Source organism: Stegostoma tigrinum, chromosome 10 (assembly GCF_030684315.1).
Source record: "Stegostoma tigrinum isolate sSteTig4 chromosome 10, sSteTig4.hap1, whole genome shotgun sequence".
Classification (NCBI taxonomy): Eukaryota; Metazoa; Chordata; class Chondrichthyes; order Orectolobiformes; family Stegostomatidae; genus Stegostoma; species Stegostoma tigrinum.
Window position 1 is genome coordinate 49913507 of NC_081363.1, and position 20012 is coordinate 49933518.

A 20012-nucleotide genomic window follows, 5' to 3' on the forward strand; every position below is an offset into this window, starting at 1 on the left:
CAGATTTGTACTGCTACGTTAATAAAACAATAGCATCAGAATTGCAGTCTCCTTTGGAGAAACCATCAATAGAAGGAGGACCACTTCCTCAAGAATGAAATAAAGGAAGGTTCATCAGCACCAAACGCTGGCCTTGCCAGGAATGGTCACACATGTTAAAAAAAAATTGAAAAGCCTAAATTCCTGCAGCAGGAAATGTGATGCATCAGCAAATTGGCCCTTCAATTAATTATGTCTCTTCATCACTCACTTCATTCTGCAAGAACATTCAGACCATCCAAAAATGATAAGCTAACAGTGCAAACTCAGCAGTGTCTATTAAACCACACTGCAAGTTAATATGTCAAATATGAAGGTGATTAATTTAATGTCAAATATGATAATTGCTTCCAATTCATCTTTGACCCAAGTGATCAACCCATAGGACTTTCCCTATTGCTTGTGCTAAACTAGAAAAACAGAGCATGTAATGGTGCATTCACATGAGATCCTCCTCCAAAGTATCTTTTGCCCTGGAGTGGTGAGAATTGTTGACAGTAGTGGGGGAAGAGTGTACATCATTGCCGGTACATCAGTGTTGTCAGAGAGTCAACAGTTATACAAATCTAAACAATTACAAGGTGTTCTCCTTGTAGCCTGATAAAAGCTGGCTGAAAGACTGATGGAGTTCATGTTGGGATCTTGAGAAAGGAAATATGTTGGTCTTTGATTTTATAATCCAGCACTTAGCCTGAAGTATGCAAATTTTAGAAATATCATGAAGTAACCCAGTATGAAAACAGCTCTGATTTCTGAAGAAGGGTCCAGACCCGAAATGTCAGCTTTCCTGCTCCTCTGATGCTGCTTGGCCTGCTGTGTTCATCTGGCTCTACGCCCTGTTATCCCATGAAAACAGCTCAACTAGGAGACAGAAGATGAAAAGCTGACTATGGAAAATCATTTGGCCTTGAGTAACGCTATGAAGGTTGCTACTGTAAGGTACAGTTACGTACAAAAATTTCACCCTCAGATTGCGAGGAGATTCAACCATAAAAGATCTCTTTTGGGCATTTTTAATTTTCAAAACAAATATGATTTTAATTATGACATTCCTCCTTTCTGATTAGTTAAAAGCTTTGTGTAATATTTATGAAATCAAGGACATGTAATACCATCACATTTTGAGAGATCATCCTTCATTCACAACATTGTGTTCTATCCTGCAATCCCAGGGCAGCACCTTCTCCATCCTCGCACAATTTTTTTTCACAATGTCTGATTCCACTATCAACTGTTGGTCAACTACCATTCGGACAAGAGAAGAGTTAATTGGGCTCATTGTCAATTTTGGCTAATGCGTTCAAACAAATAATATTGTTGTAACAGCTACAAGTGAATGCTTTCTAGAATATTGACCAATGTTTCCTTGCAAGAAATTTAGGGAACTTAAGTAACAGGATAAAAATGTGTGATTCCGTCATGCCACTACCAAACGTTCATTTTAAACTGTCTTAGATCCCCTGCATTTCTTATAAAGCTCTCAGAGACTGAAAAATATATGTTTGGATGGCCATCTCAATGATATTGTCTCAAAGCATGAATTGCAATAGTGCAGAAGGAGGACATCGTGTCTAAGAGCGCTGTGACTTGGTGCCATTCCCCAAAGCCCTACACAAAGCTTCTATTTAAATAATAATCAAATAGTCTCTCAAAAGCCTCAATTGAACCTGTCTCACCAACAATTCCAAGCAGTACATGCTAAAGCCTAACAACTCACTGTGTGAAAACAATTTTTCTCACTTCACATTTCCTTTTTTGGCTGAACACATTAAATTTGTGCCCTCTAGCTTGAACTCTTTTGTGAGCAGCAATGATTTCTCTTCATCTCGTCTGTCAGATCCCCCGTTATTTTGAAAACTTCTTTCAAATCTCCCCTCAGCCTTCTACATTTGAAGGAGACCAGTCTCAACTTTTCCAATTTATCTTCATACCTGAAGTTTCTCATTGCTGGAACAATTCCGTCCTGCACTCTCTCCAATGCAGTCACATCCTTTGTAAAATGTGGCGACCAGAACAGCGCATGATACTCAGGTTGAAGCTTAACTAGTTCTCACAGAAGTTCAGTTTATTCTCCTTGCTCTTGTACTTTATACTACTATTAAGAACCTAGAATACAGTATTTTTTACTAGCAGCTCTCTCTACCTGTCCTGTCATTTTTAGTTGATGCTGCCCATACACAGTCAGGTTTTTCTGCTACAACAATATAAAAATTGCTGGAGAAACTCAGCAGGTCTGGGGCATCTGTGCAGAGAAAGCAGAATTAATGTTTTGGGTCCAGCGACCCTTCCTCAAAACTGTCCTGCACAATCAGAGCAGTTCTTTGTTTTATTTCAGGTCTCTCTGCTCCTACTAATGCTTTGGAATACTGGGAACTGAACTGAGGAAGAGTCATATCAGGCACAAAATGTTAACTCTGCTCCTCTCTCCACAGATGTTGCCAGACCTGCTGAGTTTCTCCAGCATTTTCTATTTTTTTTTCAGATTTCCAGAATGTACAGTATTTTGCTTTTATTACTGTTGTGTGCACGTGGTGGATGATCTATAGGGCATGGAGTGATTTCACATAGCCTCAAGTTATTTTTGACAATATCTCAAATGCTGTAAACGCCTTAATGCAACTGCTCCAAGTTGCTTCGGGGGCACCGAGATAGTAAAATACTCATTCAAGTATTTATAACAAGTACATATCTTGCAGCTAGTTGTTAATTACAATTAGTACAGTAGGGGTACAAGTCACCAGACTTGGAAATTCCAATATTGGTGATTCTTGCTATAATGTACGAAATGAATAATCCAACTATTGAAAAGTGTACATGTGGAAGGTCTCATTCCTAAACTCTGGTCCACCATTACAGTACAGAAATGGATCTCACCACAGAATGCACCAACAAAAATGTAATTCTGTACAAATTAAGTAAGAAAATGACTTCAAAGCTCAAATGAATCTATTTTAACATCCTTTCCTGCTGCTAACCCACAAAATCAATAATAGGAGGCAATTTCCTTCACTATATTAATGCCGACAATATTTGGCAGAACATATCAAATACGGAAAAATATCTAACTGTGCACAAATATTTATACATTTACCTGAATATACCAGAACTACCTCTCAAATATGCAAATGTATTTTTCCCCGATATAACAACATAATTTAGATTTTTAAAATTAAGTTTCATAATAATCCTTCATGTAGAGAGTCAAATCTCATCCTAAATGAGGGCATAAACACAAATTCCCAATATAGCGTCATTGTATTAAAATTACTGTTGTCGAAGTACTGAGCCAACACCTTTATTTTAATGTTGTTTAAAAATAACAAACAAATAAGAAGTTATTTATTCTTACCCAGATTTTTAGTACCTTGATCATGCTGATTCCACTCAAACGAATCAGGAAGCTGATACGACATCTCCATCACTTTTGTCAAGTTTCGGTTGACTCTTATGGGCCCACCAGGTGTTGCATATGGGAGTGAAGGCACTTGCGTATCATAATCCATGCTATCTTCATCTGAGTCTTCATCTGAGTCTTCCTCATCTTCTTCATCATCATCCTCATCGAACTCTGTGAAGAGACAATACATTGACATATAAAATCAAAGGGAGATTGCATTTTTGTGGCAGTATCAATGGACTGAACACTTAAGTGGGGACATTGGCTCAAACCCTACCACAACAGCTGATGGACTTCAAATTCAATTCACAAATCTGGAATTGAAAGCTGGTTTCAGTGATGGTGACCATTAGACATGCGCAGGTTATGTCCAGTCTGGCCTTCACATGCCTCTAGAGCCACAGCAATGTGCTCTGAAAATTCTTAGCAAACGTCTTGCTAAAAGGGCAATTAGAGATGGGCAACAAATGGTGGCCTTGCCAGTAACGTCCAGTATAAAAAAGTGTACTTAAGTAAAGAAACACCAAGCATGATCACTATTTACAGGAAAAAGTTTCAGAAAGTTGAAGTTTTTAAGTAAACTACAATAAAGAATTAACTTCAGATCTGAAATGCAACATTTGGAATTTGAATTCATGGCCATAGGCTCTTACAACATCAAAGAGCTGTATCTATTTGGGCTCATATGACAGAAAACAAGGATCTATCAGGCCCAAACAAATAATGCCAAATTTTCCAAAATACTGGAGTCAATACACAGAGCATTATCTATTGCAATCCCATTACTGTCTCATTTCTGGTATACTTTTATATTCTTCCTTTTCAGGAGCTTACCATGTAATTCCATATTAAATATATCTACTGAGCAGATTACTATACCAACTTTCCCACACACTGCTGTTCTAATGAGTGGCCTCCTTCAATGCTCCTTTATTACTGATATACCAAGTAGTGGTAAATAAGTCTGATGTTACTTACTCTCTCAGAGTCTTTTAGAACTCCCTAAACACTTATCTTTCTCACTGATTGATAACTTATTTCCATTGCACGAGCACTTATTGATCTGCAATGGGAAGAATGGCACCCATAAAGCCAGTATTTATACAAACTTGCCAATGCTCATTTTGAGGAAGTTTGAGGCTTGTGATTTCTTAAAAGGAATTTTATGTTCCAAGGCTTGTAATAATGTCAGTAAAGACATGATTCAATGAGCACCATTAAAAATTCTTCTTGAATTGTCACAAAAGACATCACTCTAGTCTGCTTACAGTAAAGACCTCCGTCTGACAAGATGCCAAACAAAATAGAGTGCATTTACACTCATAAACGGAATAAAGGAATAGAAGATAATGAGAAGGTACCCTTTAATACATACTCCATACACTGTTCTATTCTCAAAAACACTCAGAAACTGAGTATGGCTTTGTCCACAATCAGGCAGTTATTGTGAAAGGTTATATACGGCAACAAAATCTTCAAAATGTACTTCATAGTGTTACATGGTGGTCAAAAGCAGCAACCTGCAATGTGACATGTTAAAAGTACAACCAAACAGGGGAAAAGGGAATCATTTTAATTCTCAAAAAATGGATGGCTGGAGTGAGGTGAGTTGTTAAAAGTAGTTTGAAATCTCAGATCAAACATCAACCTAACTCCCCAACCCATTTACTGGATTTAGAAGAAGCAGAATAGGATTTTGCAGCCAACACCTTTCTAGGATCTAGAACACCCTTCTACAGGATTAATCTATTTACCTGTTATAATAGAGTTAGGCATATATAAATTCACTTACAGACTTGAATTTGGGCCACAGGTTTCCCAGACCTTAAAAACTGAACACTTCAGAAAAGGTCGAAAGATATTGCAATATTTGTGGTCCAGGAGGAGCAGGATTGTTTACACATGTCTCTCAACTCCCATTAATAATTGGAAGATCCTTTCCTGAATTTGCAGCTTGATCCAAGTAGCCCCACCCAATTCAGAGCCAAGCCTGTCAATCATATTGACTGTCAAGCAATTGGCATTTGGTAAATGAGATTGGAGAGTTGAACATCTGGTTTAAAGAGTGGTGTAAGAAAAACAGATTTTATTCATGGGCACTTTGAACAATACTGGGCAAATTAGAAGCTATACCTTTGAGACAGCCTTCCTGAGATGAACCAGGAGTGGTTACTTAACAGAGTTGTGGGGAAATCTGTGGGCAATACAGCAAGTGGGAGCAAGTGATTTAATAGAACAAGCTTTGAATGGATTTAGCAACTCAAGACTGGGTATCCATAAGGTGACATGGGCCAACAGCAGCAGAGAATCATTTGATGACACAATCTGCTACATCAAGGCCTGGTATATCCCCCACTCTAAGATTACCATCAATCCAGGGGATCAATGCTGGTTCAATGGAGAATGCAGGAGGGCATGCCAGGAGAGGCTCCACGCTTACCTAAAAATGAGGAGTCAACCTGGTGAAGCTATAAAACTTGCTTGCCAAACAGCATAAACAGCAAGTAATAGACAGAATAAAAACCAAAAGAGCTGTGGATGCTGGAAATCAGAAACAAAAACAGAAATTGCTGGAAAATTTCAGCAGGTCTGGCAGCATCGTAAAGAGAAATCAGAGCTAATGTTTTGGATCCTGTGACCCTTCCACAGAACAGAGTTCTGAGTGATAGCTGGAGCTAGTGAACTACACTAGCCATATAAATACAGTGGCTAAAAGAGGTAGGAATTCTACTGCAAGTAATTCATCTTCTGACTCTGAAAGTCTGTGTACCATCTGCAAGGCACAAGTCAAGAATTCGATCGAATACTTTCCACTTTTCTGGATGAATGCAGCTTGAATAACACTCATGGAACTTGACATCATCCAGGACAATGCAGCCCATTTGATTGGCACTGGGTTCATCAGGTTGCTGGGATGACAAGACTATCCTTTGAAAGAGGCCGAGTATATTAAGTTTGTGTTCTTTGGAGTTCAGAATAATGAGAGGCAGAAGATTCAATATTATGAAAGGGCCAGACAAAGAGATATTGAGAGGCTGTTTTCCCTGGTTGGGGAATACAGAACATGAGGACAAAGTTGAGGATAAGGGGCCAATCATTAATGACTTAAATGAGGGGAATTTTCTTCGTACCAAGGGTTGTAAATCCACACAAAAGGATTCTGGATGTGCCATTTCAGGCTGCCATAAGGGCTATAAAAGGCAATGGAAATAAGCAGAGGGACATAAGAACTCTAAAGGACCATGGGGTAGAGGCTCACAGTTTAACATAGAGGGTATGGAGAGCATTGGGGTTGATGGGGTGACAGGGTGTGATGAGGCGGCATGGTTTAGAATTTGATAGTGGGCCAGCTGGAGTACATGCGGATGCGAGAAAGTGAGAAGTGTGAGACGTGAGTGTTTTTAGGATTCTTTTCAGAGCTGCAAAAGAAAAAGTGCCAGAGCGCTGGGGTTGGCCCTTACTACAGCCTACCTGTGGCTGTTTTCAAATTCCTTCAGAGGTCAATGAAAATAGGTGTCACAAACACCCCCACCAACCGCCCCACACTTCAGAACCAAAATGCAGCCATCTGGGGAGGGGAGATTGTGTGCCTAAGATCAACCCTGATCAGATTGAGTAATGGTGTGGGCTCTACTGGCCATTTGTTCATCTCCTATTCCTATCACATTTGTTCCAGATGGGAGCCTCACAAAAAATACACATGCTGTTGGAACTCCACAGTATGACTGTAACCCCACTTCTCAATACCCTCAACCTACCCAGAAATCGACCTCAGGGAATATCATGGTTTTTCATGCACTCCACTTTAACTGCTGTTCCACCTCTTCCTTTAAAGTAGAGGGAAGTTAGTTTAAGAGTTAGAATTCCCATCTGTGCAACAAAAGAGGTACTTCCAAGAGGCATGCAAGAGGGCACATGTGGAAAGGGTGATAGCCAGTTCAGACTTCAAGGTATACTATTATAAGGAGCTAAGGTTCTGCCACTGCATAATGAAAATAATAGGGAGGATGGACACTTACCAGTGACACTCAGTCCACTACATGGAGACAATTGAATCATATCTGAAGTAAAGTGTAAGCAGACACAATACTTGTGTCAGGATAATAAAATGTGAGGCTGGATGAACATAGCAGGCCCTGCAGCATCTCAAGTGCTCCTGAGATGCTGCTGGGCCTGCTGTGTTCATCCAGCCTCACATTTTATTATCTTGGATTCTCCAGCATCTGCAGTTCCCATTATCACTGATACAATACTTGTGTCAACTGTTCAGTACCCTGGAGCAACTGGTAGGTCATTTGGTGTCTCAGGAGAAGGAACATTAAAACACTGGCAAGTAAGTACATATAAGGTGAAAAATTGTTTAGTTTTTCAAAGTAAGGAGAGCATTAACTTAAAAAAAAGGAAGATGGCAATTTGAAATAGTGAAGGAAAAGAAAAATTCACATAGTGCAACAAAGAAAAATGAGCATGAAGATATTTTTAAAATATTGAAAAACAATTTGAACAAATTATTTCTTGTAAAACAACAGAATGAATGGGAAAGAATATGATGATTTTAAAATACAATATAAACAGGTCACTGAAATGGGAATGTTAAAACCATGATTGAAAAGTAAGAGGTTGAAGCAGAAATTAGATGGCACAAATTGAAAAGCTTATTAAATTAATTTTAAGGATAGGACAAACTGAAACAGCAATGCAAAATGGAGCAGGAAGAACAAGCAACAGACAGTCACAATTGATGGTTAGGTCAAAAATAGGACAAGAGGGAAAATTAATTTAAAAAATCAGGACAAAAACAAAATTGAAAAATTCTCCATTTCTCATCATCATGTTATCTTGGCTATTACATTCTCTAAAGTTGTCCTGTTCATCTGGATTACATATCACCATTTTCACAAGATAGTTGTCAAACATCAGCTTTTTGTATATTTCTGTGTGGCCCATAAGAAATATTTCCAGGACTTCATGTTTCTTCGTATTAGCTGATAAACTGTACCAAAGTATATCATACCATTCTATTCTTTTGCCAGCCATCCAGCCCTGACCCAATCGATCCCATACCAAGGTAAATCCTAAGTAAATGACTGTATGGTAATTAATTACATCAGAGTTGGTTAAAAAGAATGTCTCCATGTGAGAACTGGGAAGGTACCAATGCACTTCAGTCATGTTTCTGTTACCATGAAGTTGTCTTCCTGTGGAATTTCTAAGTCAGCTGCAATGCTAGGCAAGAAGATCAACTGTTGATGCCTATGCATTTTTGTCCAGGCCTGCTGATTATGATTAATCATAAAGTAAGGTGCACAAGAAGAGAGATGGGGTTTGCAAAGTGGAGAAATGCAGGGAGTTAGTAGGGCTGATGGAAAGAGTGGAGGAAAGAAAAATAAATTTCCAAAATAGTGCAGAATGTAGCAGGTTTGGTTAAAGTTTGCATACTCACAAAAATTGAAGCCAACAACTAACAACATTAGCAGTGGTACCTTCTGACTCTGTTGTGTCCAATGTATACATTGGTGACTCTGTATCACTCAAAGAAGGTGCCAGAGTTGTTGCTGAGGATGACCATGTGTTATCTCTTAACTCAGGTGATGAGCTAATTGACTTAACCGTCATCATTCCCATTGCTTTTGTAGCAGATGCTTGCAGGATGGTATCACTGGATTCAGTGTTTAATGCTGCTGTCGTGGCAAATATCTTTTTTACAATCGGGACTACTGACTTCTGTTGCAGTAAATCACTAGCACTTGTCAGTACTGTAAATACAAGAAATATTGTTTGAAATTGACAATACAAATGAGTACGATTATGAAGTTAATAGTAACTATTAAGTAGCAATAAATGATATGCATTGTAGTCACACGATCAACGTACTAACAACAATGGAATTTCAGCTAGTTTTATTAGAGCTAGAGATCAAGTAGTAACAAAATAATTTAGTATAATCTAGTTTGAGTTTGTATTACATCCAACTACTAAACACAAATGCAACAATTTACAGCATACCAATCAATCTGAGGTAGACTACTGTGCATGTAGTTTGAGTGAAGAACCAATTTACAAATTGCAATATTCAATTTCTTATTTATATGACCATTAACATAAACATGAACAAAAGAAAAACTCTGCTTCAACTGCTTTTATAGTACCTTTTTATGGTTTATTAGTTATAGCAAAACCTGCACTGTTTCCAGGTTGACTACTACATATTCAATTTTTCAGTATTGTTCTACGTTTTTCATGTTAGCGTTACACATGATGTATAAAAGACATAGATGTACCTTCTGATTCAAGTTCCTCAGCTGTACTTGATGGAAGTGCTGTCGGCTTTACAGATGGCACAATGGTTGTCAGTAACCGAAGCAATGTTCTTTCTGAAACATCAGATGCCGCTGTAGAAACTTTGTTATCTTTCCTTGATATGGTCTGTTTTGTGCTGGTATCTGCTGTAACTGCCTGGTTTATTTCCATACTCACTGCTTCAGCACTCAGCAACATTGTTTCTGCAGGAGTTACAGATGCAATTTCTTTTGTGGGAATTGCATTCACTGCTGTAATGAAAGTACTTAAAAGTTTAATACATAAACAGCGCAATATAAAATTTATAAGAACCTAAAAGAAATAGGAACAGGAGTAGGCTGTTCGGCCCCTTGGTGCTGCTCTGCCTTTCAGTAGGATCATGGCTGAACCGACGTTTCTCCTGCCCATTTTATTGCCCTTTCATCATAACTGTTGATTCCTCTAACGAACAAGAGTCTACCTAGCGCAACCTTAAATATATACAAGGAATCTGCCTCCCCAGATCTCAGCGGCAAGGAGTTCCAAACACTTACATAGAGTCATGGCGGCTTACTGCATGGAAAAAAACCCTGTGGCCCAAATCATCCATGTCAACCAGATATCCTAAACCAATCTAATCCTACTTGCCAGCATTTGGCTCATATCCGTCCAAACCCTTCCTAATCACATACCCATCCAGATGCCTTTTAAATGTTGTAATTGTACCAGCCTCCTCCACTTTCTCCAGCAGCTCATTCCATACACGCACTACCCTCTGTCTGAAAAAGCTGCCCCTTAGATCCCTTTTAAAATTTTTCCCTCTCACTTTAAAGCTATGCCCTCTAGTTTTGGACTCCCTTACCCTGGGGAAAACACCTTGTCTATTTACCCTATCCATGCCCCTCATGATTTTGTAAACCTCTACAAGGTCACCCCTCGGCCTCCAATGCTCCAGGGAAACAGCCTCAGCCTATTCAGCCTCTCCCCATAGCTCAAACCCTCCAACACTAGCAACACCTTGTAAATCTTTTCTGAACACTTGCAAGTTTCACAACATCCTTCTTATAGCAGGGAGACCAGTGTTCCAAAAGTGGCCTAACTCATGTCCTGTACAGCCACAGCATGACCTCCCAGCTCGTATAATCAATGCACTGACAAGTTGAGAGAAGAAATTCCTCCACATCTCACTCTTAAGTTGGCACTCCTTTATTCTGCGACTATGCCTTCTGGTTCTAGACTCTCCCATGAGGGGAAACAGCGTCTTAGAATTTACCTTGTCAAGCCTCTTAAGAGTCCTATATGTTTAAACAACATCACTTCTCATTCTTCTAAACTTCTTTGAGAGGAATCCTAATCAGGGATCATCCTAGTGAATCTTCTGTGAACTTACTCCATTGATATGATAGCTTTCCTTAAATAAGGAGGCAAAAGCTGCTCACAGTGCTCTAGATGTGCTCTCACCAGCGCCATGTACAGTTGCGGGAAGATTCCCCTACTCTTACACTACCACCCCCTTGAAATAAGGGCCAACATTCCACTGGCGATCCAGATCTCCCGGTTTACCCTGTACACTAGCTTTCTGTGCACAAGTGCCCCCAAGATCCTTTGTGTTGCAGATTTCTGTTGGTTTTCTCCATTTAAATAATATTAAGCATTTTTTTTCTCCCTTCCACAATGAACTTCTTCGCATTTTCCTGCAATATACTCCATTTGCCAACATTTTGACCACTTTAACCTATCAATAACTTTCTGTAAGCTGTTTGTATCCTTTTCACAACCTACCTTTCCATGTGTTTTTGTGTCATCTGCAAATTACCAAGGTAATTTCAAGCAACATGCCTCAGACTCAGTCGTGCACCTCTACCTCAGCTGTGAATACCACATCATAGTCGCCAAAAGCAAATGTGAAAGCCTAAACAAAAGTGCACATAGGCACACAGTGGCAGCATGGCTGTTCAGGAAGGCAAAGAAGGGACACAAGATAGCATTGGCAGATAATGTTAAAGATGATCCAAAAGAATTCTACAAATTCTTTAAGAGCAAGAGAACAACCACATAGACAGTAGGACATCTAAAAGTTTGAGGTTGTGTTTGTGTTGAAACTCAGGAGATCGGAAAGACACTAAATGAATATTCTGCATCAGTTTTTACTGTTGAGAAAGAAATGGAAGCTAGAGAACTCAGGGAAATAAATACTCATGTTATGAAAATGGTTCACTTTAAAGAAGAGGAAGTGTTGGCGGTCTTAGAAAACATAAAGGCAGATAAATTCCAGGACATTGTGGAAAGTCAGGGAGGAAGTTGTGGATTTCCTGGCAGAAATATCTGTGTCATTTATAAACATGGGTGAAGTCCAGAGGACTTCAGGGTGGCTAATGTTGTGCCATAAAAAAGGCTGTAAGAAGCAACCTGGAAACTATAGACCTGTGAGTCTGACATCAGCTGTGGTTAAGTTGTTATGGGTGATACAGAAAGATATGATTTTGATTACTGATAGCATGGTTCTGTGCAATTAATGAAGTAACCACAAAGATCAATGAAGGCAGAGGAGCAGGCATTGTTTACTTCGACTGAGTAAGGCCTTTGACAAGGTTCTGCATAATAGACTCATTAGTAAAGTTAGATCACATGGGATTCAGGGTGAACTTGCCAATTGGATACAAATTTGTTTAATGACAGGAGACAGAGAGTGGTGGTTGAGGGTGGTTTCTTGCAATGGGGCCCTGTGACCAGAGGTCTTCCACGCGAATTGGTGCTGGGTCCAATTTTGTTTGTCATTTATACAAATGGTTTGGATGAGAATACTGAAAGTATAATTAGTAAGTTTACTGATGACACCAAAATTGGTGGGATGGTGGTCAGTGAAAAAGGTTGTCGAAGATTACACAGAGATCTTGATCAATTTGGCCAACAGGTTGAGGAATGGCAGATGGAGTTTAATTTGGATAGAACATAGAACAATACAGCGCAGAACAGGCCCTTCGACCCTCGATGTTGCACCGACCTGTGAACTAATCTAAGCCCATCCCCTACACTGTCCCATTGTCATCCATATGCTTTTCTAAGGACTGTTTAAATGCCCCTAATGTGGCTGAGTTAACTACATTGGCAGGTTAACTACACCTCTACCACTCTCTGAGTTAAGAACCTGCCTCTGACATCTGTCTTAAATCTATCACCCCTTAATTTGTAGCTATGCCCCCTTGTACAAACCGACATCATCATCCCAGGAAAAAGACCCTCACTGTCCACCCTATCTAATCCTCTGATCATCTTGTATGTCCCTATTAAATCCCCTCTTAGCCTTCTTCTCTCCAATGAGAACAGACCTAAGTCCCTCAGCCTTAACCTCATAAGACCTTCATTCCAGGCCCAGGCAACATCCTGGTAAATCCCCTCTGCACCTTTTCCAATGCTTCCACATCCTTCCTGTAATGGGGCGACCAGAACTGTACACAATATTCCAAGTGAGGCCGCACTAGCGTTTTGTACAGTTGCAGCATGACATCATGGCTCCGGAACGCAATCCCTCTACCAATAAAACCTAACACACCATATGCCTTCTGAACAGCACTATCAACCCGGCTGACAACTTTCAGGGATCTATGTACGTGGACACCAAGATCCCTCTGCATATACCAAGAATCTTTCCATGACCCAGTATTCTGCCTTCATATTATTCCTCCCAAAGTGAATCACCTCACATTTGTCCGTATTAAACTCCATTTGCCACCTTTCAGCCCAATTCTGCATTTAAACTAAGTCTCCCTGCAACCTGAAACATTCTTCCATACTGTCCACCACTCCACCAACTTTAGTGTCATCTGCAAACTTACTAACCCATCCACCTATACCTGCGTCCAAGTCATTTATAAAAATGACAAACAGCAGTGGTCCCGAAACAAATCCTTGAGACACACCACTAGTAACCGGACTCCAGGCTGAATATTTTTCATCAACCATCACTCGTTGCCTGCTTATAGAAAGCCAGTTTCTAATCCAAACTGCTAAATCTCCTTCAATCCCATACCTCTGCATTTTCTCCAATAGCCTACCATGTGGAATCTTATCAAAGACTTTACTGAAGTCCATGTACACCACGTCAACTGCCCTTCCCTCATCCACATGCTTGGTCACCTTCTCAAAAAACTCAATGAGGTTTGTGAGACACGGCCTGCCCTTGACGAATCCATGTTGACTATCTCCAATCAAATTATTGCTTGCTAGCTGATTATAAATCCTATCTTTTATAATCCTTTCCAAAATGTGAACTATTGCATTTTGTTAACACAAACAAGGATAGAACTTTTACAAATAATGGTAGGGCCCTGGGTAGTGTTGTCAGACAGACAGACTTAGGGGTTCAGGTTCATAATTCATTGAAATTTGCATCACAGGTAGACAGGCTGGTTAGGAAGGCATTTAGCAAGCTTGTTTTCATTGCTCAGACCTTTAGGTCCAGGAGTTGGGATGTCATGTTGGGGTTTTACAGGGTATTGGTGAAGCCTCTTCTGGAGTACAGTGTGCAGTTCTGATGCCATGTTATTGGAAGGATACTATTAAACTGGAGAGGGTTCAGAAAAAAATTATCACGATGTTGCCAAGAATGGAGGGTTTGAGATATAAAAATAGACTAAAAAGACTGGAGCTTTTTTCACTGGAGCATAGAAGGTTCAGGGGTGATCTTATTGAGGTTTATAAAATCATGAGGGGCATAGATAAAGTGGGTGACAAGGGTCTTTTCCCTTCGGATGTGGAGTGCTTCATGTGTGGAATTAACTGCTAAAGAAAGTAGTGGATGCAGGTACAGTTACAGTATTTAAAAGAGTTTTGGATAAGTTCATGAATAGGAAAGGTTGGGAGGGGTATGGACCATGCAGGTGGGACTAGTTTAGTTTGGGAACGTTATCAGTGTGGACTGGTTGGACCAAAGGGTCTGTTTCCATTGTCTCTGACTCTGTCAGTCAATATTGTGTTGTTCTTAGCATCTGTTTAACAGAATGATGATCACTTGCATAGTAAGGTGTAAGTTGAAATGGTTGAACAAGGAATACTGATAGCACCATGATTTTTCTGCCAAGGATGGAGTAGCTTGTTGGAGGACATTGGTGAAGTGCTGTCAGCTGGAATTGCTGAGGTTCTGTGGGTGTAAGTCCTGGACTTTTTTGCTTTCTGAAATGCATCATACCTGCTAGAATCTATTGGAAATGAAAGAAATCGTACTGGTATCTGGTGCTGGAAGCCTAATATGCAGGTCTGTCTGCTCTATGTCACCATCCCCCTCAGCTTCCTCATCATATGAATCTGGCTCCTCTCTGTCCATCACTGCCAAGTCAACTCCCTCCACTGTGACAGAATGTGCAGGGTAAAATGAAAGATTATACTCCTTGACATACTCTGTAGGACATTTTGGAGTGGTGCAGTCAGTGGAACCCATTTTCAACATTGTGATAGTCTATTCTATTGTAGTTGTTGCACAGTCATGGGATGCATTAGCATGAATCTCAGTCAGAGGCTAACGATTTCTGAATGGTGTCGACAGCCAAGTTTTGGAAGGATTGTCCCTGTCACCCAGAATTCATCTCCGCGGGCATGCACCTGTCTTCATTGGGCTTTGACACCTGGAGTTGTAAAGAACTTATGGATCAAGAAAACGCTCTGGGAATTGGGCACAACATGGAAGGTATGGACCCTGCAGTCACAGACCACATCAATGTCAGAAATGCTGATCAACGTTGGTTTTGATAAATGCTACAGGTTGGTCTCAAGGGGAATGACACTGAAGCCCAGGTCATTTGGTTTGGCTCGCTGAATCAGTTCTGAAGAGCACAAATTCTCCAGCTTTCTTAAGGAGGTGATTTGTTAGCTGCCAGACACGAGCCTCCAAACATCTGAACTGAGCCGTTTTTACAGCCCCTTGCACTGGATTTCCTCCCAGTCCAGCGACTGCAGTACATCCTGAAGGACTGCACACATATCAGTAATTTCATCTCTGGATATCCTCAGCCAAAATTGCCATTTGCAAATGGTTAAGGCAGGAGTGCTAAACTCTGAGATGTAACATTGCTCTGAAATGGACTGGACCATAGTTGCTTCTCAGCAACAGACCCCACCACAGGTGACAGCTCTTTTGCACTATACCCAGTTCCATCCTTCCTCCTCCACTCAAAGCTCCTTGTGTACAACGTCCATTATGTCTGCAGAAGTCTTGCAATGGACAGACTTGGAAAAAGTACATCCTACAATGGGGACTTAGCCTTCATCAAAGATCCTGACTCCGTGGCTGAATAGTTTTCACCCTGGTCTTGGCAGAGCTCACCTTAATCTTGTTCACAGAGTCACACTGCATGTCTTTGAAGTGACATTTAACTTTTCTTCAATTGCAACAAACCTTCTCTCAGTGACCCTCAGTCTTCTCTTCATTGCATTTGACCTCTCTCAGATGACCCATCAACTTTGTTTCGTTATCTGGCTTTCCCTCAGCGCATCTCCATCTCGCTGCAATGTTCTTCAGCCTCCTCTCCCCCATTTGAAAAGAATCCAAGTGCTGACAGACAGCTCTAACTCAGTCACCCACAGCCTTGAGGTCTGTTGCTTCTGCTCACTGCCAGCTTTAAGCAGTTGGAAAAGTGAAAGCCTGCCTTTTCCATGCACCATCAACATAATGACTAAGGTAACATTTAAAGGCTCCCAGTTCAATTCACTGTACTCAAAACCATTAAAAGTCCCTGCCCACGTGTGCCATCAGCATTGCTGTCCTGCTTCCACCCCAATATTATGGACTGAATGCTGCACTCCCTGAGTAACATAAAGACCCTGCCTACATCCTTCCTCACTCCCTCAACCAGCATTAAATTCTACTCGTAGTTTCATTTCCAGCCTCACAAAGAACAACATCAAGGAACACTGCAAACAGAAATGTTATACTCAATGACACCGTCCTGCAAACTTAAAATGACTGAATGCAATACAACAATCAATGGAAACATACCAAACATAACTAATCAACTATTCTGTAGTATTCTAAGAACAAAGGTGAAGTTCTGAAGGAGTGAAAACTGAAGCAACTGGCTTCCTTGTTCCTCTCACTGGGAGCAAAGAAACATGCAGAGTACAACATAAGATTACATCATCAGCAAATTCAAAACTGACATCCTTTAAATAAATAAACAACAATGATTAAGCACATCTATGTGCAGATAGCACTGAAGAACAGAAATACAAAAATAGGAAAAGATTATTTCCTTCGCATTATACTGCCTGAAGGTGGCTCCTTGTTTCGTTATCTGCTCAGCTCATCCTTTTGTCAGTGCTAGTTTGCTATTGTCTTCCACTCTCAGAAGCAGAAATAAGAAGGCATTTCCTAACTCCACCTCACCCAGTATAGGAATCAAATGATGATGTTTGTCAATATTAATATGAACCACACGAGTCATGTCACCAACTGAAATTAATGGTCCCTGTGCAAAGATTATTGTATGTATAGAACATGGATGCAATTTGCCAACCCTCCAAAACATGAACTAATATTAACACCTATACTGTCTGAGATTGTACCATACTGACCATTTATATAGAACTGGATAACACCTGGAAAATAAGCCACCTGCAAATGCAATTACAAATGGCTGTATATCAACAGCACCTTTTGGTTATCATCTTACATGGTGTTTGTGGCATATGTGAGTGAACATGTCATTTTCTTCCCCATTCATTCATAATATTGGTTTTTTCTGCTCTGAAACGCCTTTGGTGGTAAAAATGTTCAGCAACGTTTAGCATTTTAACAACTGACATGCAGTTTTTCTAGTTAATAGTAATGAATATAATACGCATTGTGGGATGTGGAGTGATTCAATGGTATAGGTGACACAAGAAGCAGGAAAAGACGTGCAAAATGTATCAAAAGTACAAAGGGAGTGAAATTAAAGGAACACATGGAAAGCAGAAAAATCAAGAATAAGCACAAGGGAAAATTATTGTCAATATTGCTATTTATTTTTTACGAACAAATTTCCTCAAAGTTCAACCACTGATTTTTGTCAGCAGTACTTGGAGATACGTAATCAACATTGTCTGGATGATGTCATAAAATAATGTATTGAAACAGTGAGATTACCCTGGTTTCAAGCTATCAATCAATCTAGTATCCCACAACAGGTTACAAGGCAAAGAAATGTATCCATTAAGCAGAAGTAAGTGAATTAAGATGGATAAATGTTGGGACACCTTTCTGTAATAATCAGTCAGATTTGTCAATTAGGATACAGAAAAATCATTCAAATCTTTAAAATGCATCATTGCTGATCATGAAACAAAAGCAGAATTAGGCAAATTTCCCACCTCAAAGCCTGCTATGACATCTAATAGATCATAGCTGATCTGTTTGTGTTTTGAATTCTACACTCATATCTCACCCTGCCCAACAAGAATCTATCCACTTCCGTCCTAAAAATATTCAATGATCATACCTCCACTCCCTTCAGAGACACACAGTTCCAAAATCACACAATACCAGGCAAAATCTTAAAATCTCCCCATCTCTGTATAAAAGGGCAACACTTAATTTTAAAACATTGCCCATAGTCCTAGAGAGACCCACAAGAGAAAACATCTTTTTCACGTTCACCTTGTCAAAATCATTTTGGATCTCATACCTCTCAATCAAGTCATCCCCCACTCTTCTAAACTTCAGCACAAACAAGCCCAACCTGTCCAACCTATTCTCCTATGATAACCCATTCTTTCCAGACATCAATGTGGTAAATCTCCTCTGAATCATTTCAGATACATTTACATCCTTCCTCAAATAAGGAAACCAGATTAATGCACATATTATTGAAGATGCAGTCTCACCAATTTCCTGTACAACTGAGACATAACACCCTTACTTTTATGGTCATTACTTCTTATAATAAAGTATAGCAAACCATTAACCTTCTTGATTAGTTGCTGTGCCCGCATATTAGTTTTTTGTGACTTATGCATTAAAACACCTAACTGCCTCTACATTTCTGAATTCTGCAGTTCTTCTCCTTTTAAGTAACATTTTGCTTTCTTATTCTTCCTGCCAAAGTGACAAATTTCACATTTTCCCACAATATACTCCATATGCCACATTTTTGCCCACTCACTCAACCTCTCTATCATCAGAAATTTCCTTAGGTCTTCTTCACAACATGAACTCCTGCTCACCTTGGTGTCAGATGGAAATTTAGCTACAACACTTTTGTCACCCTCAGCTAAGTTACTGAAGTAAATGATAAAACATTGAAGTCCCAACACAGAATCCTATGGGACTCCATTCATCACATCCTTCCAATCAGACAAAAGTCCATGTATGCCTACTCTCTGTTTTCTCCCAGCCAGACAATCTTCTATCCATGCTAATATGCTACCCCCACACCATGGGCTTTTATTTTCCATAATAACCTTTGACTATCAGGTGCCTTGTGGAAACCTAATTATTGTCTAACAGCTCCCCACTTTCTACAGCACATCGCTCCTTCAAGGGACACCAATAAATTGATTATATGTGATTGCCCTCTGAAGAAGCCATTCTGTTTCCAATTACACTGAATTTTTCTGAGTGCGCTTTTCTAATCTTGCTATTGATTGATTCTAACACCTACCCTGAGATACAAGTAAAGCCTATAGTTTCCTGTTTTCTACCTCCCTCACTTCTTGAATACAGGGGTTATACTTGTTAATTTCCAGTCTAATAGAGCCTTTCCTAAATCAAGGGAATTTTAGAAATTAACATCAGTCCAACTACTACCTAATTGGAAATTCTTTTAAGACCCTAGGGTGAAATACATCTGAACCTGCAGCTCCATCAGTTTGTTTAGTACCACTTCCCTTGTGACTTTAATTGCAATAAATTCCTTTCTCCCTTTCATACCTGGTTTACAATAATTGCTAAAATGTTTTCTTTTAAACTCCAGAGTGAAGACAAAAATCAAAAAAAATTAATTTCATCCACTATTTTCTTACTACCAACCGTTTCGTTTCCCACAGAGCTCTGACAACATTACATGCTGACCACTTCCTGATGGATTTGTGGTCAAAGGTGTTTTCCAGTAGAGTTTTCCACGAGGAACAAGTGATATGAAACAGTACAGCTACTTGGAGCATCCATGCCAAAAAGGTCAGGCTCATCCCTTGCAACACTGGGAACAGGAAGAACCCAGTATATAGTAAGGGGGGCAGAAAACAGGAAACCATAGGCTTGTATCATGGGTAGATGCTAGAATCAAGCATTAATGAGGTATAGCTGCACACTTAGAAAAACTCAATA

At 39.8% G+C, this 20012-nt stretch overlaps 1 protein-coding gene across 4 annotated transcripts in view; it reads right to left on the reverse strand.

Moving 5' to 3' along the window:
* Positions 1-20012, reverse strand: part of LOC125455391 (armadillo-like helical domain-containing protein 4) — a 130506-nt gene that overhangs the window by 75790 nt on the left and 34704 nt on the right. For 2 of the 4 annotated variants that reach the window (XM_048537256.2, XM_048537258.2), the window contains exons 3-5: positions 9718-9987; positions 8920-9192; positions 3389-3607 (exon numbers count right to left, since the gene is read on the reverse strand). In XM_048537256.2, the coding sequence (XP_048393213.1) occupies positions 3389-3607; positions 8920-9192; positions 9718-9987 (762 nt within the window). The remainder of the gene's footprint in view (positions 1-3388; positions 3608-8919; positions 9193-9717; positions 9988-20012) is intronic. The other 2 variants (XM_048537260.2, XM_048537259.2) reach the window with 2 other exon arrangements.